The 21,137-nt window shown below is 42.8% G+C and overlaps 1 protein-coding gene across 7 annotated transcripts in view; it reads left to right on the top strand.

Annotated features, from left to right (window-relative positions):
- Nucleotides 1–21,025, top strand: part of PIKFYVE (phosphoinositide kinase, FYVE-type zinc finger containing) — a 139,079-nt gene extending 118,054 nt beyond the window's left edge. For all 7 annotated transcript variants that reach the window (XM_061607829.1, XM_061607828.1, XM_061607827.1 and 4 more), the window contains 7 exons: nucleotides 537–596; nucleotides 1,679–1,855; nucleotides 3,049–3,152; nucleotides 3,447–3,575; nucleotides 5,520–5,781; nucleotides 16,293–16,367; nucleotides 16,714–21,025. In XM_061607829.1, the coding sequence (XP_061463813.1) occupies nucleotides 537–596; nucleotides 1,679–1,855; nucleotides 3,049–3,152; nucleotides 3,447–3,575; nucleotides 5,520–5,781; nucleotides 16,293–16,367; nucleotides 16,714–16,829 (923 nt within the window). In that variant the 3' untranslated portion in view covers nucleotides 16,830–21,025. The remainder of the gene's footprint in view (nucleotides 1–536; nucleotides 597–1,678; nucleotides 1,856–3,048; nucleotides 3,153–3,446; nucleotides 3,576–5,519; nucleotides 5,782–16,292; nucleotides 16,368–16,713) is intronic.
- Nucleotides 21,026–21,137: the final 112 nt, after the last annotated feature.

Consider the following 21,137-nt stretch of genomic DNA (forward strand, 5'->3'; position numbering starts at 1 on the left):
GCAGCCTGCACTTCAGCCCAGCTGCCATCTAAAATATATATCATCAGATCATTGGTCCAGCTAATCCAGTACAGTCTATTCTGGATGTCAATGGGCCTTTCCCATTCATCCCACTTCAGATCCTTAACTTGGAGTTATCAGTCACCTCTAACTCTTTCTGAAAGCTCCACTCTAACCTTTTAGAACTCAGAATCTTTTCTTTGTATTGCTGCATTTAGCAGTGTATGCCCCTGAAGAAGGAAGGACTGTATAGCCTGGGACTCTTATTTTTTATTAATTAATGCTGTTTGCATGTGTGGCAGAGTAATACTGATGATCTAATTGACTTCATCCCTTGATGTGTCTTCACATTTTTCCTCTTTTGACCTCTTGTTGCATCTAGCAACAGTTTTCAGTTTAATGCTTGAAAAATAGTCAGTGTGTCTTTTTGTTGGAGAAAAATAGGTCCTCTGTTCACCTGCAGCAATAACTGGGAGCATTCTTTATACGCTCGGAAAGGTTATATCCCTGGTCCAATTTTCTCTTTACTATTTTAGATGAAGCAGATGGAGGTGATGCACAGAAGAAACAGCTAGGAAATCCACACATTGAACTTCGTAAGTAGGAATCTGTTTTGGAGCCTGAATTGCTTGGGGAATCCAGCAGCAGAGTGAATTGTCCTCTATAAAGTCCCTTATTAATCAGAACTACAGATCACACCCTGATCTTTCATTGTATATCATGGAAGTGAGTTCCACAAATATCTGAGTGGTTATTTCTAACTACATTACTTGGACATGAGGTCGATCATATCTTTCTCTTGCAAAATAAGCATTGCTTTGCAAAATGTCCTTTGCCCATTGCATCAATGCTATAAAATCATTTGCCCTCTTAGAATCAGAAGACTGAAGTATATTGTAAACACACTTTAGCAACAGACTTTGCTCAGGACTTGCTATTGCATCCTTGAGCCAGCTGGAGCTATCCAGTATTCAAGTGAAAGATCTGTCAGTCAGTCTGACTTTCCATATGGCAGCAGATTAAATGCTTGTATAACCCAACTTTTTAAGATGCACATACACATTGCATTGGGAGATCTGAACAGGTATCTGCAGGGATATGTACTGCACTTATGCTGCATTATCATGAAATCTCAGAGCAAGCTTCTGCACTTAAACATTTATGATTTTACACATTTATACTGCCAAATAGTTTTTATTTGTAAGCCGCCCTGAGTTCCAGTTTTGGAAAAAGGGCGGGGTAAAAATAAAGATTCATTCATTCATTCAATAGTTTCTTTAACCCCAACCGCTTAAAGACAGCCTCAGTAAAATGTTTTTGCTGCAGTCTCAAAAAATGTTAATAGGAGGCAGTTCTAAGGTTGTGGCACTACAAAAAGTGTATTCTGCATAGGCCTGAGAGTTGTGATGGAATATAGTGGCTTGGATCAAAGATCCTGCTACTGCCCTGAGCTCCTACTGGGAGGAAGGGCGGAATATAAATTAAAAAATAAGTAAGTGGATTGCAGAGGGTCAGGGGATTTTCTAGAGTATGGTTTGCAGACATATGTAGGAGAATCTCCCACCAGTCAGAGTTAGCAAGATGAGGATGACAGAATATAAGAATTTTGAAAAGAAGGGGACTTCAATTATGGGTGAGTTTCTCTTCTAGAAAATGGGTCTTCCATGTTTCTCTGCAGAATTCTCTGATGCTAATGCCAAGTTCTACTGCCGGATTTACTATGCGGGAGAGTTCCATAAAATGCGTGAAGTGATACTTGGAAGCAGTGAAGAAGATTTTATCCGTTCCCTGTCTCACTCACTGCCCTGGCAGGCACGAGGAGGCAAATCAGGGGCTGCTTTTTATGTAACTGAAGGTAACTGATTGACTTCTGACATTTCCCTTCAATATTGGTTCTTCTCTTTTATTCTACATGAATGAATTGTGCAAGTTGAGCCCATTTTAAACCAGCTCTCTGCTAATGTCCTAATTATTAAATACTTAAGAGCTGAAACTTGAATCAGAACTATTAGGCTGCTCTCACCCTGCTCTTTATTCTATTATTCTGACAGTTTCTTACCTGGTAATTTATGCATTTTATTTGATCTTTAACATGATGTAAAAGCTAGTTCCAGAAATCTAGTAGAATATAGTGGGAGTTTAAAAAGGTAAAAGGTGTCCCCACACTTGTAGTGCGAGTCGTTTCCGACTCTTAGGGTGACGTCTTGCAACGTTTACTAGGCAGACCGTATACATGGGGTGGAATTGCCAGTTCCTTCCCCGGGCTTTCTTTACCCCCCAGCATAGGCCGGGTACTCATTTTACCGACCACGGATGGATGGAAGGCTGAGTGGACCTCGACCCCTTTTACTGGAGATTCGACTTCCTCCTTCTGTTGGAATCGAACTCCGGCTGTGAGCAGAGCTTCGGCTGCGTTACCACTGCTTACCACTCTGCGCCATGCTAATTTTTATGATAAATGATTCCAGAAATAATCTGTTTGCAAGCTTGGGTACCCAGTAGATTGTGAGAATTTTGTGCTAGCTGCAGCTGCTGAAGTGACAGGCATCCTAGCATGCAATGCCTTCCCATCCTTTAGGTGTGCATCAGGGTTTTTTGCTTGATTAAAATTGTACCAGTATTGTGGCATGGGTGCGGGTAGCAGCATTCCCTTCATCCTTTTACCACACACATCCCTGTGTCACTAATACGTGCGGTGAATTTTGGGGCAACTACAGTGAGCATGTGTATAACAGGCGAGGGATGTAAAAATGTTGATTGCAGCAGTATGAAAGACATTTGCGTGAAAAGCTGTTATATCAGCAGAAAAAAGCCACAGTTCCTTAACACAACAGGTATTGCAGTGTGAAATGCATTTTAGAAATTGGGACAGAAGCACTATTTTAATACGCAAAACTGACGCAATAAGCCCTATGCGTGAAAGCAGCCTTAGTTTCCACCTGTGACTCAATTTTTATATGGTGATGCATGAAATGGCCGGATCATTTTGCAAACAAATATTTCTTTCTTTTAAAAATATGCAGCATATTAACACATGTTCTCGTCTAGATGACAGATTCATCTTGAAACAAATGCCCCGCCTAGAGGTCCAGTCTTTTCTAGACTTTGCCCCACACTACTTCACATACATTACTAATGCAGTTCAGCAAAAGGTAAGATTTACAAAGTGTTCTGTCTTGGCTTTAATCTTGACACTTGTCTCCTGGCTTTGGCTATTATTGGACTACAACTCCCATCATTCCTAACCATTGGCCATGGAACCTGGGGATGACGGAGTCCAACAACATGTAGGGGCTCAAGGTTGGGGAAGACTGGTCTAGAGAAATAGACAGTATTATCTTCCTGCAGACTATCCTGCCGCCTGCTATATATATTTGGGTGTATTCTGTTTAAGAGTTGAAACTTGAGTAGCTTGTTATTGAACAAATCAACTCTGTTTATCTCAGAAGCCAACAGCTTTGGCCAAGATTCTTGGAGTTTATCGGATTGGATATAAGAACTCTCAGAACAACACAGAGAAGAAGCTTGATCTACTGGTCATGGAAAACCTCTTCTATGGCAGAAAGATGGCTCAGGTGAGTAAAAGGCTTATCTGCAAAAATGGCAAGCTTGTCCCTGTATTGAACTGTCTCAACGTTTGCGTTAGGAGAGTCAGTAATACCAACTTGTTCCACTTGGAGCTGTTGAGAATTTGCCTATGTTATTTGCCCCCTGTATGGACTTTGTTAGCCTCCCTCCAGCAAGTGTTTTACAGCTGCCTTTCCCAACCTTTGGGTTCCCAGATGTTGTTAGGCTACAACTCCCATCAGCCCCAGCCAGCATGGCAAATGGTCAGGAATGATGGGAAAGTAGTCCAGCAACATCTGGGGACCCAAAGTTTGGAAAAGGCTGTTTTACACCACTCATTTGGTTTGTGACCAAACATGCCTTCTTTTTAATGTGGCACACCATTGACATCAGACATGAACATAAAAAAGTCTTTGTTTCATGAAAGTGTGTACAGCTTAAAATGACAGTAGTAGGAGATGATATATTTGCCCCCCCAAGCAAACAATTTTCTCCCCTTAATTTGAAAAGTTCTTCTGACCCTGGGGATATTGTAACAATCTGTTGCTAGTATTAGCTAAGATTCTACACTTCATTGGAAGTGCCTGTTCTTATTCCATTAAACTTCAGTCTGTGGAACCAACAGGTACATTAAAAAAAATCATATTCTATTTTTAAAGAACTTAAACTTGCAATGACTTTAATTCCTGAGTGTTTTATTTAAACCATTTATACTTCACTTCCAGGGTAAAAAACCCCTCACAAGATAACTTACAAAAGTTAGGAAGCCATATAATAAACAGTATTTAAAATAGATTAACACAAAAACAGCAGCAGCTAACATACTTATTGGCATATTGTATAGAAAGTTGATAAAATGCTGAGTGAAAAGAAAAAGTGTTCACGTTCCAATTAAAGATATTTACTGGACAAGACCATACATACATCTCTAGGAAGAGAATTCCTTAGACAGCTACTGTAAAGTCTCTGCTCATGATCTTCTCCCCATAATGGCCATTTTAAGGATTGGCATGCTAAGGAGTCCTCAAACCAAGTATCACTATTTCTTATGTCATCCTGTTTTAGCAAAACTAGAGTACTAGGAAGTCACAAAGTGCATAAAACTTGAATAACAATAAACATAACTATTTTTTGCTCTAATCACACTAACTTTTAATCTTTTCCTAGTTATTACTGTTGTTGCCCATACTCCCCTTCTGTAGTGCTACAACATGCAGATCATCTGATCAAAAATCCTGCACATGCTTTCTTTTGCAGGGAAGACTACCCACCCGTTCTTCCCGGGGCAAAAAATCATGCTGTTAGCATTGATCTGGCTAATATAAGTACCCTGCGTATGCAATGAGGTTTTGGTCAAGTTTTTGAATCATCTGGAATGCGGACACCCCAGTCACCTATACTACTCAGGGTGGAAAAGGGGAGCTCCAAGTAAGGTGGTCATCATTTTCAGAGGATTTGATAATCTGATCAACAGAAAAACCCAGATTAGGGCCACTGCTACTGTATGCTTGAAACTAATGAAGTCATCTAGTAGCACTTAAGAATTCTCTTAGTTCAGTTACATTTTTGGGTTAAAGGATGAAAATCCAGGATATATGTATTCCCCAGTGGCCTTAACATCCAGGACTATAGGGCCTGCTCAGCTGATTCAGTTCTGTGGCCATTTTAGTACAGTACATGATCTGTGAAAAGGACTCCGATGTTGCAAAAGGGTAATAAAACTCGCTTTTTAACTAAGGATGCACCTTTTAATTTTATTCTGACCAGACTTTTACTCATACCCTTGTTACATATTACCAAACCATGTTGTCTTGTTGAGACCTAGCACTAAGCAAGGGATCATGGTTTGATGCTCCTCACGCTAGGGAAGAAGCAAAGTGGGAGCCATCTCCATATTCATGATGAACCATTGATCATGGTTTATCATAACATGTTGTCTCTTTTGCTACTAGGTTTTTGACCTGAAAGGCTCCTTGAGGAACAGACATGTGAAAACTGACACAGGGAAAGAGAGCTGTGATGTTGTTCTGCTGGATGAAAACCTCTTGAAGCTTGTGCGGGACAACCCGTTATACATCCGTTCTCACTCCAAGGCTGTGCTGAAGGCTTCCATCCACAGCGATTCTCATTTTCTTTCCAGCCACCTCATAATTGACTATTCTCTTCTAGTTGGCTGGGATGATACCACGGATGAACTTGTCGTTGGGATTATCGGTACGTAACCTTTTACCCAAAACAACCAAGTGGTAGTTGCCCATAGGAGAGCAGCTTAACATACTATCCTGTGCATGAAAGATGATCTCAGGTGGGTTTTGAGCTCCACCTTGTGGCAAAATAGCACTGTTTGATTTTCTTACTTCTTCTAGCTTCCTGTTAGCCTCAGGAAACCAGTTTTCTATTCTGCCTTCACTGCGTGTGATCAAATTATTCGCGCTCTCTGTTCATTTCTGTGATTCTGCCCTTCTTTCAGGCTGGTATTCTGTGAATTTATTTTGGATTTGTGTGTGCTGTCTGTTTTCAATACTAACTAAACAAAAAACAACAACAACCACCTTTGTTACTGCTTACTTTATTGCCTTCCTGTGCTAGATCACGCTTGGTCCTCTCCCCGCAACAATCATCCCCTCCCAACTCCCCTCAAACAGCCAGTGAACCAGCAAAGCACATCACAGCTGACAAACTGGCAGAGCAAGCTCTTAGCTGCCTGACCGCTACTCCACAAGCCAGCCAGCCATGCTGCGGCACAATCACCCACCCCCCTTTGCGGAAATCCAAGGAAAAGTCAGCTATGCTAGTAAGGAAGGCCCAGCCACTGCTGCCATTACTGCAACTTACTGCCTCTTAGGCCGCTTCTACAAGCGCAGCGGGGATGCAAGTGGCTACTGCCAACCCCTCGTCCAACAGGCCAGAGGGTGCTTTGGTGGTCTCATTGGTCATAGGAAGAGATTCCCCAGCAAGGTCATTAGCAGCTCTTATGCCAGTTCTTCAGCCCTTTACTACAGCAAGTCAGCCCGATCAATATGGAGGGCGTAGAGCAGAAGGGGGGGAGAAACTGTTTTGGTGAGAAACTCTACACAGCAGCTTGCCTCTGAGGGCGCCTTGAGCAGGGCTGTGAGAGATAAGGAGCAATTATTGAGGGATGCAGGAGACCAACACAGAAAGGATTTAGCAGCAGTCTTCTCTACTAGGTCTTCTCCTGATACCTTTTGTGGATGTGGGGACTCAGCCACTATGCTGTCTAGCCATCTCCCAACATCCTCTCAAGCATCCCTCTCGATGGGAAGGGCTCAGCAGCACACTTCCGCAGAAAGTCTGCAGACTCATCCCCTTCCTATGTAGCTGCAGACATGCTACCACGGCTGAAATATATTTTGTTAGCAGACCTGTCTAAAGACTTAACTGCTAGCTTGCAACCTTTGATGGCTGCTACACCTAGCCCTAATGTCATCATTCAGCCCTTGGGCACAACTTCAAGGGGCTCAGCTGCCTCAGTCTGCTCAGCCCCCAAATCCTCTGGCCCAGAATATGCACCCTCCTCAGCAGGTTTGGAGGATCCATAGGCATGCCTCACTGGACCCTCATGCAGTATCCAGAGGCAGGGTTCATCAGCTACCATCTACTGAAGGTTCAGAGGCAGCAGGTACAGATTTAATTGTACTAGATGAAAAAGAGTGGAGTGGGGAGCCTGAGTTGGAAGAGGTTTCTTCCAATCGAGTGTCTCAGGACCATCATTTTTTACCATTGCTCTGTAAGACCATGGAGGCTCTCAACTTCTCCTAGGCATTTTAGCATGTGTTTCAAATTGTTTTTATATTGTTTTAAATTTTAAATTTGTGTTTTAAATTGTATATTTGTTGTAATGTTTTTGATTGCTGTAAACCGCCCAGAGAGCTTCGGCTATGTGGCGGTATACAAGTGCAATAAATAAAATAAATAATAAATAAATAACTTGAACACTACAGACGAGGCTCCTTCACAGGATTCCTCCTCCTCTAGAGTGGCTTCTACGTGTCCGTACCCCAAACCTAAGTCTCGAGTGCTCAAGTTGCTTTGCTTCCAAAGGCCATTGAAGCAGAGTTTGACACACCATTACAATATGAAAAGTCTGTACCCATTGCAAATATTATCTTTTGGATAAATCACTTATGGACCAATTGAAGCTCCCACTCATTGTTGCCCCAGTGCAAAGTTTGGTAAGCTACTCCCTAAATCCTAAAGATTCAGATGCACAGCTCAAAGATGTGATGGAACAAAAGCTTCAGTGTTTGCATGAGCTACTATGCTGTGATTGGAAGAGCTGTTCCACAGTTCTGAGCAGGATCCTGCCCGGGTTCAAAAATCCCTACTGAAAATTTCACAGGCGGTGGCCTTTATGGCAGATGCTTCAATGGATGCAGTCCAGCTTTTGGCTAGAGCTTTGGCTGCTGGCCTATTTGCCTAAAGAACCTTGTGGCTTTGTCACTGGGATGCAGACCCCACAGCATGTTCTAACCTAGCTTCAGAGCCATACACAGGAGGCAAGTTATTCAGGGATGCAGTCTCGGAGAAGGTTTTAATAGAGTTGAGGGATAAAAAGAAGGCCATGCCTTTCTTAAAAAAGAAGACAAGTGCAGTTTTTGAAAAGTTTATCAGCCATACTCAACCAATCAATCCTTCCAGTCCTTTCATTCCTTTTGACAGCCAGGTAGAGGCAGAGATGTTTGGACCTTTTGCCCTTGGGGCAGGCAGAGTTTCACTCTCTGTAGCCAGAAGCAACAATTCTTGGGGAAGCCAGGGTCCAGTCCACAGACACAAGGGAACAAACACCAATTCTGATGAAGCCCTTCCCCCCGTGGGTGGATGTCTGCAGATTTTTTCAGAAAAATGGAGCAACATCACTTCAGACAGACTGTAAGACAGGGTCTTGGACTAGAACTCACTGCATCACCACCTCACTGCTTCACCTCATCTCCTTTTCCAACAAATCTGGTCAAGAGAGTCAGAGTTAAGGAGGCTATTCACCATCTCCTGGACATTGAGGCAAACGAGCTAGTGCCACCAGGGGAGCACTGCTTGGGTATCTATTCCATCTTCTTTACAGTAGCCAAGAAGGATGACTCCCCCTGGGCAATATTGGATTTAAAACATCTCAATCAGTTCATAAAGTACCACAGGTTCAGGATGGAGACCCTGATGTCCATCAAGGAACTTCTCAGGCAGGGAGATCTCCTCTCACCGATAGACCTCAAGGAGGCTTACCTACATGTTCTGGTACTCCAAGCCCACTGTCGTTATTTCAGGTTTGCAGTGAGTGATCAGTACTACCAGTACAGGGCAATGTCCTTTGGCCTGGCATATGCCCCCAGGGTGTTCACCAAGATTGTGGTCACCCTGGTAGCATACCCCAGACGACAAGGGATTCACACCTACCCTTATCTAGATAATCTTCTGATTTGCTCACCGTTTCTGGAGAAGGCATGGGAGGACTTTATTCCACTCTGGCATGCATCAAAGACCATGGTTTTCTTATCAACCAAAGAAAGAGTCATCTTCATCCTTGACACCGTATTCTTCGCCTGGGAGCCATAATAAATACAGGCATGGGTATGGTGGCTCTATATCCCGAAGGAGTATCCAACATCATGAAGACAGTACAATCCATCACAGCATCTTTTTCAGTGGACCTGATGAAACTGGCAATGATCCTGGGGCTCATGATCTCTGCAATTCAGGTAACTCCATGGGCAAGACACCATTCTTGACCCCTGAAGTGGACCGTGTTGCCATTCCGGAGACAGATAGCAGCCAAGCCACATCTTTTAAGTATCAATGTCATCTCAGGTTTGTGAGTCTCTCCACTGATGGATGCAGGCTGTGAATCTACAAAAAGGTACCATTCAGAGATCCGCTGAGAACTGGTCACAACAGACACCAGTCTGCCCGGCGGGGGCCCCCCGTGCAATGGCAGAATGGGTCAAAGCAACTGGTCAGCATCAGAGTCACTCCTGCCTATCAGCCCGCTGGAGCTGCGTGCGATCCGCCTGGCTCTACAACATCTTGCCATGCTGAGGCATCTGGGCTTGGTGCTGGTGAGGGCCATCAACATCATAGCCAAAGCCCACTTGAATCAGCAAGGGGGAACAAGATTTCTACCCCTGCAAGACAAGGTGGTTCTTTTGATGAGTTGGACAGAGTGTCAACTGGATTCTCTAATGGCGGAGCGCTTGAAGGAAGAAGATAACACTCAGGCGGACTGGTTAGGCCGAGAATGGATCTGGCAAGGAGAATGGCAGCTTCGCGAAGTATTCAGGGAGATTTAAAGGGTCTTCTGAAAAGTTCGTGTTGATCTCTTTGCTTTGTCCCTGAATTATCAGGTATGCAGGTTTTTCTTCCATTATGTGGACACAGGGGCAGAGGTGATGGATGCTCTGACAACTTGGTGGCTTCAAGGAACTCTGTGCGTTCCCACTGATCCCTCTCATGTCCAAGGTGCTGTATCGAGTTTGGGAGGAGACAGCAACAGTAATACTCATAGTTCCATACTGGACATGCAGCCCTTAGTTTTTGGAGATAATCAGTCTGGCAGCGTCTCCTTCATGGCCTCTGCCATGCAGGGCAGACCTGTTGTCTTAGGGTCACTTGTTCCATCCAGACCCAGCGTGGGCGAAGTTTCATACATGGAAATTGATTGGAAATGACTCATGAAAGCAGGCTTGCTGGTTTCTGTGATAGATACCATGCTGGCTTCCAGAAGGCCTTCTACCTTAAGATTATACCAGAGTACATGGTGCCAGGAATGACATTGCACAGCTAAGAAAGTGGCTCTTAAGAAAATGTTATCTTTTCTTCAAGATGGATTGGTGATGGGTCTATGTCCTAACACTCTCTCGGCCATCCTGTCAAAATCTCAAGATAAGCCTTTAGGTTCACATCCTTTTTTGAGGAACTTTCTGTGTGGAGCGTCCATATCTTCACCATCTACCTAGCACCATTTTCTGTCCTGGAATCTTCACAAAGTACTGACGGTGCTTCAGAAACCACTGTTCAATCCACTTAAGCCTGTCCCTCTATGTCTACTATCCTTCAAGGTGCTGTTTCTGGTGCCAGTTACTTTGGCCAGATGGGTTGTGGAGATGAATGGTCTATCAGTAAATAAGTAAATAAGCACTGGTGTGTTTTCCAAAAGGATAGGGTCATTTTGTGCACTAATCCTGTCTTCTGCCCTAAAGTCCTTTCTACCTTACATTATCAGCAAGAACTTGTACTACCTTCCTTCTGTCCATCTCCCTCCCACCCAGCTGAGAAGGCTTGACACTCTTTGGATGTGTGCAGAGCTGTGAAAGTGTACATTTGGTTGTCCTCTCAGCCAATCCTCAGATCTCCAGTTGCTGCTTCTTAATGCCAGATCGGTACAAAATAAAACCTCCCTCGTCCATGATTTGATTATGGACGAGGCAGCCGATCTGTTATGCATAACCGAGACCTGGGTGGGCGAGCAGGGAGGAGTTAGTCTCTCCCAGCTCTGCCCACCGGGGTATTTGGTCCAGCATCATGGTAGATCTGAGGGTCGGGGAGGCGGGGTTGCTGTGGTCTATAAGAGTTCCATCTCACTCACCAAGCACCATGTCCATGCAATTACTGGTCTGGAGTGTTTGCACCTTGTGTTGGGCCAGAGGGACAGACTGGGAATCCTTTTGGTGTACCGCCCACCTTGCTGCCCAATGGCTTCCCTAACTGAGCTGACGGAAGTGGTCTCGGAGGTATTGTGGAGATCCCCCAGACTATTAGTACTGAGGGATGTCAACATCCATGCCAAGGCTACTTTGTCTGGGGCAGCTCAGGACTTCATGGACACCATGACAACCATGGGGCTGTCTCAACATGTTAGTGGCCCAACACATACATTGGGGCATACTCTCGACCTTATTTTTGCTACTGGACATGGGGATAGTAATCTGGATGTGGGGAATCTTACATCTCTCCCTTTGTCATGGACAGATCACTGCTTGCTGAAGTTTAGACTTTCAGTGGCCTTCTCCCTCTGCAAGGGTGGGGGACCTATTAAAATGGTCCTCCCCTGGAGACTAATGAATCCTGAAGGTTTTCAAAGGGCTCTGGGGGATTTTCTGGCTGATAGGACTGGCGCTCCTGTCGAAGCCCTGGCTAATCTGTGGAATGCAGAGATGACCCGGGCAGTAGACACGATCACTCCTGCGCGCCCTCTCCTTTGTAGAGCTCATACAGCTCCTTGGTATACTCCAGAGCTAAGAGCGATGAAGCAAGATAGGAGACGGCTTGAGCGGAGTTGGAGACGAACTCCCGACGAATGCAATTATGCGCTGGTTTGTGCTTCTACCAAGCTGTATGTAGGAGCGGTGAGGGCGGCGAAGAAACAACATTTCGCCGCCACTATTAAGTCATCTCTCTCCCGCCCAGCAGAGCTTTTTAGAGTCGTCCGAGGGCTACTCCATCCAGGTCCACAGGACATGGCAGATACATCGGTGGCCCACTGTAATGAGTTTGCTGAGCACTTCCAGCATAAGATCTTATGCATTCGCCGGGACCTAGATTCCCATTTTATGACAGTTAGTCCTAATGAGGTGTTTGGAGCACAGTCTAGTCATGTTTTGTTGGATGAGTTTCAGTCGGTTCAGTTCAGGGACGTGGACAAGGTGCTTGGACAGGTACGTGCAACCACTTCGGTACTCGATCCTTGCCCCTCCTGGCTTATAAAAACTAGCAAGGAGGGAACAGCTGGCTGGGCCAAGGAAGTGATAAATGCCTCCTTGCGAGAGGGATTGGTCCCTGGCTGTCTGAAAGAAGCGGCCTTATACGGCGCGGGACCACGATATCTGCTGGAACGCCTCTCCCGATACGAACCGGCTCGTACACTACGGTCTACTACGAAGGCCCTCCTCCGGGTCCCGAACCATAGGGAGGCCCGGAGGGTAGTAACAAGATCTAGGGCCTTCTCAGTGGTGGCCCCCGAATTGTGGAATAGTCTCCCCGAGGAGGTACGCCTGGCGCAGACACTATTATCCTTTCGGCGCCAGGTTAAAACCTTTCTCTTCTCTGAGGCATTTTAATCTAAGTTAATTTGAGTAAATGTTGTAATTTTTATTTTCGATGGTGTACTTTTCTATACTTCTTGTATTAGATCCTGTAATTTTATTATTGTATATGTTTTTATGTTCACCGCCTAGAGAGCTGTTTGCTAGTCGGGCGGTATATAAGCTTAATAAAATAAAATAAATAAATAAATACATTTAAAGAACCGAGCCTTTTCATAAGAGAGACTCTTTGTTTCTTTTCACCCTTCTTCATTGGGGAAAAAAGTGTCAATCTCCACTTTATCCAGATGGATTAAGGCTTGCATTTCCTTAAGCCTACACCAGTCAGAATTTACGGCTGCCAGCTAAGGTGATGGCACATTCTAGCAGGTCAGTGACCACCTCAGCAGCCTTTTCACTTAATGAGTGACACCTTCATGTGGTATGCAGAGCGGCCACTTGGGCTACTCCAAACACATTTATCAAGCACTACAACATTGATAAGTACGCCTCAGCCGAGTCAGCCTTTGGGAGAGGGGTTCTGCAGTTTGTTCCTCAAAGTTATAGGCCGCCGTTCGTTAATTCCCCACCCTTTATGGGTCAGCTTGGGTATGTCCCATCTGAGATCATCTTACATGCACAGGAGAAGAGACCTTTGGTCTTACTGTAAAACGGTATTTCACATACATGTAAAGATAATAATAATAATAATAATAATAATAATAATAATAATAATAAAATTTTCTTTCTGAGTCGCCTATCTGGCCGGGTTAACGGCCATTCTAGGCGACGTACATAATAGGATAAAATACAACATATAAAATACCAACAGATAACCCCAAAACCTCAACTATAATGAGCTAAAACCACCCACAACTGTAACAAAATAAGACTAGTCCACCCCAGGAAGCTTGTAGGCCCGCCTAAACAGCCAGGTTTTCAAGGCTCGGAGGAAACTTGGCAGGGAGGGGGCATGGCGAAGGTCATAGGACAGGGAATTCCAGAGGGTGGGGGCCACCATCGAAAATGCCCTCTCTCTGGTCCGCACCAGCCTAGTTGTTCTAACTGGTGGGACCGAGAGAAGGTCTTGTGTGGCTGATCTCGTCAGGCGGCATATTTGGTGATGCTGGAGGCGCTCCTTCAGATAAACTGATGATCTCAGAGCCTCTCCCTACATGGCTGGGGCTGCCTTCTGTGCTCTGTTCGCTGGGCTGATGTCTGAAATTTCCTTTACTATATATGTGACATGTTCTTTGCCTGTTTCTTTACCTATTTCTGTCTTCTGGTGTGGAGAGTGCTGTTTGTTGGTTTGTATACACTCTTCGGGTTTTTTTTCATGTTTTTGGTGTGGCTTGTCATTTGAAAAATGATTTCCTGAGGCTAAGGGGAAGCTGGAAGGAGCAAGAAAAATCAGTGCTATTCTGCTTTTAACTACAAGGTGGAGCTGAAAGCCCATCTGAGATCATCTTCACATGTACATAGAAGACATGGTAAGACATGGGTGCATGGGACTGCCTTGATGTGGCAAATGGTCCACACTGCAGACGAGACCTGTGGACTTAAATACTACTTGGTTGTCTCATGCCACAGCTAATGCTGTGAATGTTTGGTTGGGGACACAGAGATTACCCACTTTGTGGTCTGTGTTGTAAAATGAACAGGAATTTTCTAACCCAACAATCATCTAATAGCTTACGAATTCTGTCTATGAAAAGCTCAACTTACTACAATATGTATAACATTTGGTTCATTTAATTCAAGGTGTAATGTCCACAGTTCTTCATCCTTGAAGATTCAGTTAGACCAGGGGTGAGGAATCAGTGGCCCTCCAGATGTAGCTGGACTACAATTCACATCAACCTCAACCAGCATGGCTAATGGTCAGGGATGATATTAGTTGGGTTCCAGCAACATCTGGAAAACCGTAAGTTCCACACTCCTCATTAGACCATACAAATGCCAGTGTATCTTTTAAAAATCAGAACCCAAATTTTAAGGGCTGCAATATAATCAAATAGTCATTCTCAGGGATGAGGAACCTGTTGACCCGCAGATGTTGTTGGACCTAACTCCCATCAGTTCCAGGCAGCCTGGTCAATTGTCAGTTTTGATAGGAATTGTAATCCAGCAACTTCTGGAGGCCACTGGTTAGCAACCCCTGTTCATTCAACCTCCAGAAGTTCATTCCAACATGAGACAGGTGCGTCTGTACTCTGTACAGCCTCAGTGTGATTGTAAAAAGCAAGCCTTAGCATTTTGGAATTGGCTTCACATGTTTTTTCCCCCTTTGTAAAACATTTGTGTCATCCTTCTGAATCATATTTAAGAACAGAGCACTGAGAATAACTTTTCTCTGAAAACCGTATTATCTTGGGATACTGTTGTCAACTGCAAATAACTGGTTGTCTGCTCTTATAATGCCATGGACTTTAGCCTGCACTGTGAGAGGGAAGGCAGGCAGGCAAGCAAACCAGTCAAACCAACCCCTCCTTGTTAGCTTTACTGCTGCCACCAAGTGGATATATCTCTGGCTACCTCCACTAAACAGCCCTTCAACCTTTTTGACTTTAACTGAGAAGAATGATATGACACTTAAGTGTGGGTTGAATAACAAAGCCTCAGACCAATTTTTTTAACAAAACAAAATATGCTTTTACTTAAGGGTTTAGCAAGGCAAACAGATCTTGAAAAAATTATTTTAGAAAGCAGCTAATGTTATGGTTTGAGAAGTTATCTTCACAAGCAAATAAACAATTAACAGATGAAAGCATCCAGCTATACCTATCTTTGACTGTTTTCCCAACCAAGCCAATACGGGAGACCAGGGTTCGAATCCCCACACAGCCATGAAGCTCACTGGGTGATCTTGGGCCAGTCACTGCCTCTCAGCCTCATGAAAACCCTGTTCATAGGGTCGCCATAAGTCGGAATCGACTTGAAGGCAGTACATTTACATTTTTGTTCAGCTTCTGGGTCTCTTTGTGTTTTTCCTTGCTTCTGCTGCAGTGCCCATCCATGCTCACTAACATTTTCAGGTGCTCCAGTTCTCAAACCTATGTTTTTTCTTTCTTTCAGTTCTTCACGTCTTCAAGTTTCTGATTCCACAAATTTCTAACATATTTTCTAGTTTGACTTGTATATGACATTTTCACTGTTCCTCCCAACCTTTTAACCTATCAGAAGGAGATAAAGTCCTAATTAAGTTTATATTTCCCCCAAATTGCCAGGTTCCTAGGCTGAACTATTGACTCACCAGTGTACAACTTCCTAAAAACCATCTGCTTGCACTTTAAACCTTCTTGTGAACATTTGACCCTCCAACGTTGGGCAACCTTTAACTTGCAAAAAGCAATAATTTTACAACTCACGTTTAAAACCAAAACCCAACACAAAATGGCTGAAAGTCCTATTCTTTCACAGCTCTTTTGAGTCATTACTAAAATTGGTGTTTTGTATGATTTTTGATGCTTTAAAAGCCATTTTGGTTAGTAAAAATCTGTAGGAAAATGCTACATTTCCATGGTGTCTCAAGATAAACTAGGAAAAGAAATGAATGAATAATGCAGAAGTGGGGAAATGAGGAGGTGTCATATATAGAGAAGGAACTGTGAAGATGTAAATATAATTCTTAATGGCACAAATTCTGTAAAGAATCAAACCATCTAAACCCAAGCCACGTTAACTTTTTAATTACAGATTACATTCGCACATTTACTTGGGACAAAAAGCTTGAAATGGTCGTTAAGTCAACAGGCATCTTAGGAGGACAAGGTGAGTCTAAGAAGTCTTAGCCTTCAGAAAGCATTGCTTATAAATGAGCACTGTCTGCAGCTTGAGAATAAATGTCATGTAACTGTATACTTCAGTTGGATCTCAAGGTACGGTTCCAGTTGTCATGTTTACCACAAAATTTGTGCTAATGCCTCTTGTATTATTCCATCCCTAAATGAGGCCAGGGGGAGGGAATAATCCTGTTTGATTTTTACTTTGCTGATTTAATTGTCTAAAGTCTTGTGTTTTTTGGCCCTTTGTCAAATATAATCAAAATATAACATTTTAGTTATTATTGTGTTCCTGTTGAAATTTCTAAGAAAACATTTTCTTCACTTTACATTAGGTAAGATGCCAACTGTAGTATCACCAGAATTGTACCGGACTAGATTTTGTGAAGCAATGGACAAGTATTTTTTGATGGTGCCAGATCACTGGACAGGGCTGGGCCTGAACTGCTAAGGTAAAGCAGATGTGATGGAATGGCAACTTCTGATGAGTAAAAACCTCAAGCTAATGTTGCTCTTCCACACATCCCCTCCCAACTCAGTCTCTTCAACAGCAGCTAAAGGATCTTCGAGCACTGCCTCAAAAACTATATATATCAGGTGAATGAAGTCTGCACTTTAAATTTAGGTGTTGGAACATTAATGGAAGAGACTGGAGGATAGTGTTCAGAATCACAATTGAATTACATCTTTGGAAAGACACAAATGGTACCATCAAATATATTAGCCTTGCACTAAGGCTGTGTCTTCCACGGGTTACTGTAAATTGTACTGGGTACGCTGAAAATCTGTTCATGATGATGCCTTACACGGAAGAGGCCTGTGGCTCTTGCACAAGGTATAAAATGTCTTAATATGAAACAGTGGGCATGCTGGCCCCAAATCAAGACTGTTGCAGTGAGGGTACTATAGACTCTTTAAAAACATTGAAATCATGAGGAACCAAGTAATTCCGTTTATTAGTGCCAATGCTGTGATAAAGGTTGATTTCTGTGTTAATGTGTAATTTAGTCTGTTATGCACTGATGTTATTTTGCAGATTTCCATGAGCAGTATTAGAGGATTTTAGCCATTTAGCAACATACCACTTTCTCACTTGGCCCTGCTTTTCTTTTAATAGTATCAAACTTCTATGCAGTCAGATATTTCACTGAAGGGCAACTTGTCCCTCTGTACTCCACCTTAGATTTCAACATAGTGCACTAAATAGAGCCGTCCTCTTTCGAATAAAATACACCAACAAACCAAATTTTCTCAAGAGGAAGCTCCTTGACTAGCTGAGTTCATATATCAAAATATACCTTATTCTTGCTAGAAACTTCTATGTGGTACCATGAAATATACAGTTAGCTTTCTCACGTTCATCTCCCCACCCCAACTCACAAGGGGCACTTGGTTGCTCTTCATTAGTACGTCTTTTCTCTTAAATAACCAGTTCTGCAGTGTAGATATTCCTGGTTTCTTTTCATTTCAACCCAGTTTTGTGTAACATAATACTCAAGCCTCTATACTGAAGACACTTAGGTTGTGTTAACAAACTAGGTTGTCTAAGCAATCATTCCTTTGGCACTGTGGAAACTCATTTGAAGTACTTGGTGCTCTTAACAGTTGTTGAACTGAGATGGTATGTGTGTGTGTGAGATAATAGACCAGATGATCTGGGTATCTTCACAACCTGAGAATATGCACTTTTAATTCATTTTTGTGAATATGAGATGTTTACTTTTGTTTGTACATAATAAAGGCCAGTAAAAATAGGGGTGTTTTGTAATTAAGGAGGCAAAGTTAACATTGTCCCTAAACCTTAAATATCTGGAATATTGCTTTGCGCTCAGATAATGTGCTACAATTGAGATTAGTTTACTTTCATAACCTGTTTTCTCTATGCAGCAGGGAGTCCTAAACCAGGGCTGAAGAACTTCAGGGCCCTCCCAGATTTTGTTGGACTATAACTTCCATCGGCCCCAGCCAGCATGACCAATGGTCAGGAGCAACGGGAGTTGTAGTGAAACATCCTCTGGAGTGCTACAAGTTTCCAATCTCTGCCCATTAACCATTGTCATTAGAAAGCCTACAGCCATAATAAGCTCCACTGCTGTTTTATCTTCCTATAGAAACTTCCCCTCCATTTATGCAACGCCTATAGCAGATGGGAGTTCTTTGATGAAAGCTGAGAAGCTGTCTTCAAAGTATCTCTCTCAAGCCAGATGAGTCTTACGGTGAGAATGTGTCACAGTTATCCATCAGTCAGGAATTTAGTTCTGGTTTAGAGTTAAATTGATATGAATGCACAGAATTGTCATGTCTGGAGTGAGTGCTAGCCATAATCCTACCTTCCCCAAACTATTGTCTCCCAGATGTGTTGCACTGCAGTGCCCACCAGCCCCAGCCAGTATGCAGGGATGATAGTTGGGGTCCAAAACTTTGGAGATTACCATGTTGGAGAATTCTGACTTACCCCTTTCAGTGTACACATTGGGGGAGGGGTTCAACTCTTAATTAGCTTTCCATCCATTGTATTATTTTGGTTTGTTCAAGTCCGCAGCTGTCTTTATGTGAAATCTTGACAACCAGTTTTAATAAATGGGTGTTTGTAACTGAGCTTTCACCCCTTATATTCCCTATACATCTGCTAATCTCCAGCTTTGTGTGCTATAAAAACATTCATTAATTAAGAGAGGTGCTATCATCCATCTGAATCTCTCGTTTAAGCAACAGTGTTAACAATTTAGCTGGTTTAAGTAAGGGCTGGTTTGTTGCAAGAGTTTTAAGGAGAAGGTACCTTTCCTGGGACTGTTTCTTTTACTTGCCCAAGGACAAAATATTACATGTGTGTAATGTGTATTGTGGAGCATGGTTTTGCTCCATTTCATGTAAGAGAACAAATTCTACTGTATGTGAAGTATGTGGAAGCATGGCTGCTCCATTATGTCATTTCAACCTAAGAAGCATGGTAACAATGTCAGGTATGTATTTCTATGAACTTAGTGGTTGTGCGAAATAGCAGGTACCTTGAAGGCAGGAGGATAAAAGCAGCTTCCTTTGAAGCCTTGCCTTGACAACTTAAAGCCTTGAAAGCATTCTCATGAGCTACTCCTGTGCCTAAAAATATGTACATAGAGCAAGGTGCCCTTACCGTTACTAAAAGAAAAGCATTCCTGTTCTGTAACGTTCTTTTGACAAACAGTACACTGTTGATTGTTCTGAAGCTGCCTGCAAGCATAACATGGATGAGATTTTAGAGAGTTCCATGGATTTATTAAAGTATAAGGTGAGATAGAGATGCACAGCTCTGGTCTACACATACAGCAGAATGTGGCAGTGGAATGTGGATTGCGTATCAGGGTAATATAACTTTTCAGTGTTGTCACATGTTGTTGTTTCTAAAAAAACCTCCTTCAAGAAGAAAACTAGCACACCAAGGACAGAGATCCAGCTCATCTCTCTCCCTAATCTAATAGAGATTAGCATTTTTAGAATACTCCCTAATAGTATTCTATTTTCAGGGGATTCAAATGTGATCGCTGATCTAAAGTTATACTGTTCATCCTGTTGCACCTGTAACCAGATGCACACACAGTCTGTAATTATTATCTCTCTAGATTTAAGACTGGGAGCAATGCAGTCAACACTGGAAAATAGCCACAGATGGACAAAGGAGTATTTCTGCTATTAACAGTTCACACTCGCTGTAACTTCCACCAGGAAACAGTGGTGGAAGCATATTCAAAGAAACAGTGGTGGGAGCATATTCAAAGAAAGGTAGCAAAGTCTGGCAAGTTTAGCGTAGCTTGTCTCGTCTAAATAGGTTAGTATTTAAATTTGTACTTTTCATTTCAAGTTATCCGGTACTAACTTCCTCCACTTTCCATAAAGCAGTCATTACCATTCAGTTTCGTATCTGAAATGTTTAGTGCCAGGCACCTGAAACTTGATGGTTGTCATGAGGTTCCTGACTGTGCTAGCACAGTATTCTGGAAGCACATATTTATACAGTATTCAAGTTCTGGTCAGTGCAATATGTTCCTTTTAATTTTGCTGTGTGGATTCCATACATGTGTGCATAGAGAGTAAATAATCTCTAGAACGAACATACTCTTTTAGCTGGGAAGAGAGAATGGACCATCTCAGGCTATGAGTTTTTTGGTGTTTTTTTAATGTTATGTCAGTATAGTATAGTCCAGCCTTTCCCAACCTTTGGGTCCCCAGATGTTGCTTGATTACAACACTCATAAACCGCAGCCAGTATGGCCAATGGTCAGAATTATGGGAACGAGTCCAGCAACATCTGGGGACCTAAAGGTTGGAAAAGGCTGGTGTAGTCCTTAAATGACAGCCCACATTGCTCTAGAATATACAGGAAATGGCATTGTACTTTGTGTGAACAGTCTCATTCGAGGCCAGAGGGAATGTTGTTGTGTTGGAAGGTGCCACAAAATGGGGAAAAAGTAGAATTAACCCTTTTAAATACTGCACACTAGCTGGAAATTATGTTCAAAGCACTTATTTAATGTATCATAATGTATATATTTGTACCCTACCTTGGTTCTGGATGTATTTTTATTATCTTGACTTGCTAAACTGCTGTCCTGGGCTCCTACTGGGAGAAAGGGCAGGATATAAATCTAATAAATAATAATAATAAATAAACTAATTACGCTGGCTGTTTCATTTACTTAAACTGTACATAGAAAATAAAGTAATTAGAATGTGCATCCTGTATCTTGCAGCTTTATTTACTGTCCCAAAGTTCGACAATATG

This window comes from Rhineura floridana, chromosome 2 (genome assembly GCF_030035675.1).
Source record: "Rhineura floridana isolate rRhiFlo1 chromosome 2, rRhiFlo1.hap2, whole genome shotgun sequence".
NCBI lineage: Eukaryota > Metazoa > Chordata > Lepidosauria > Squamata > Rhineuridae > Rhineura > Rhineura floridana.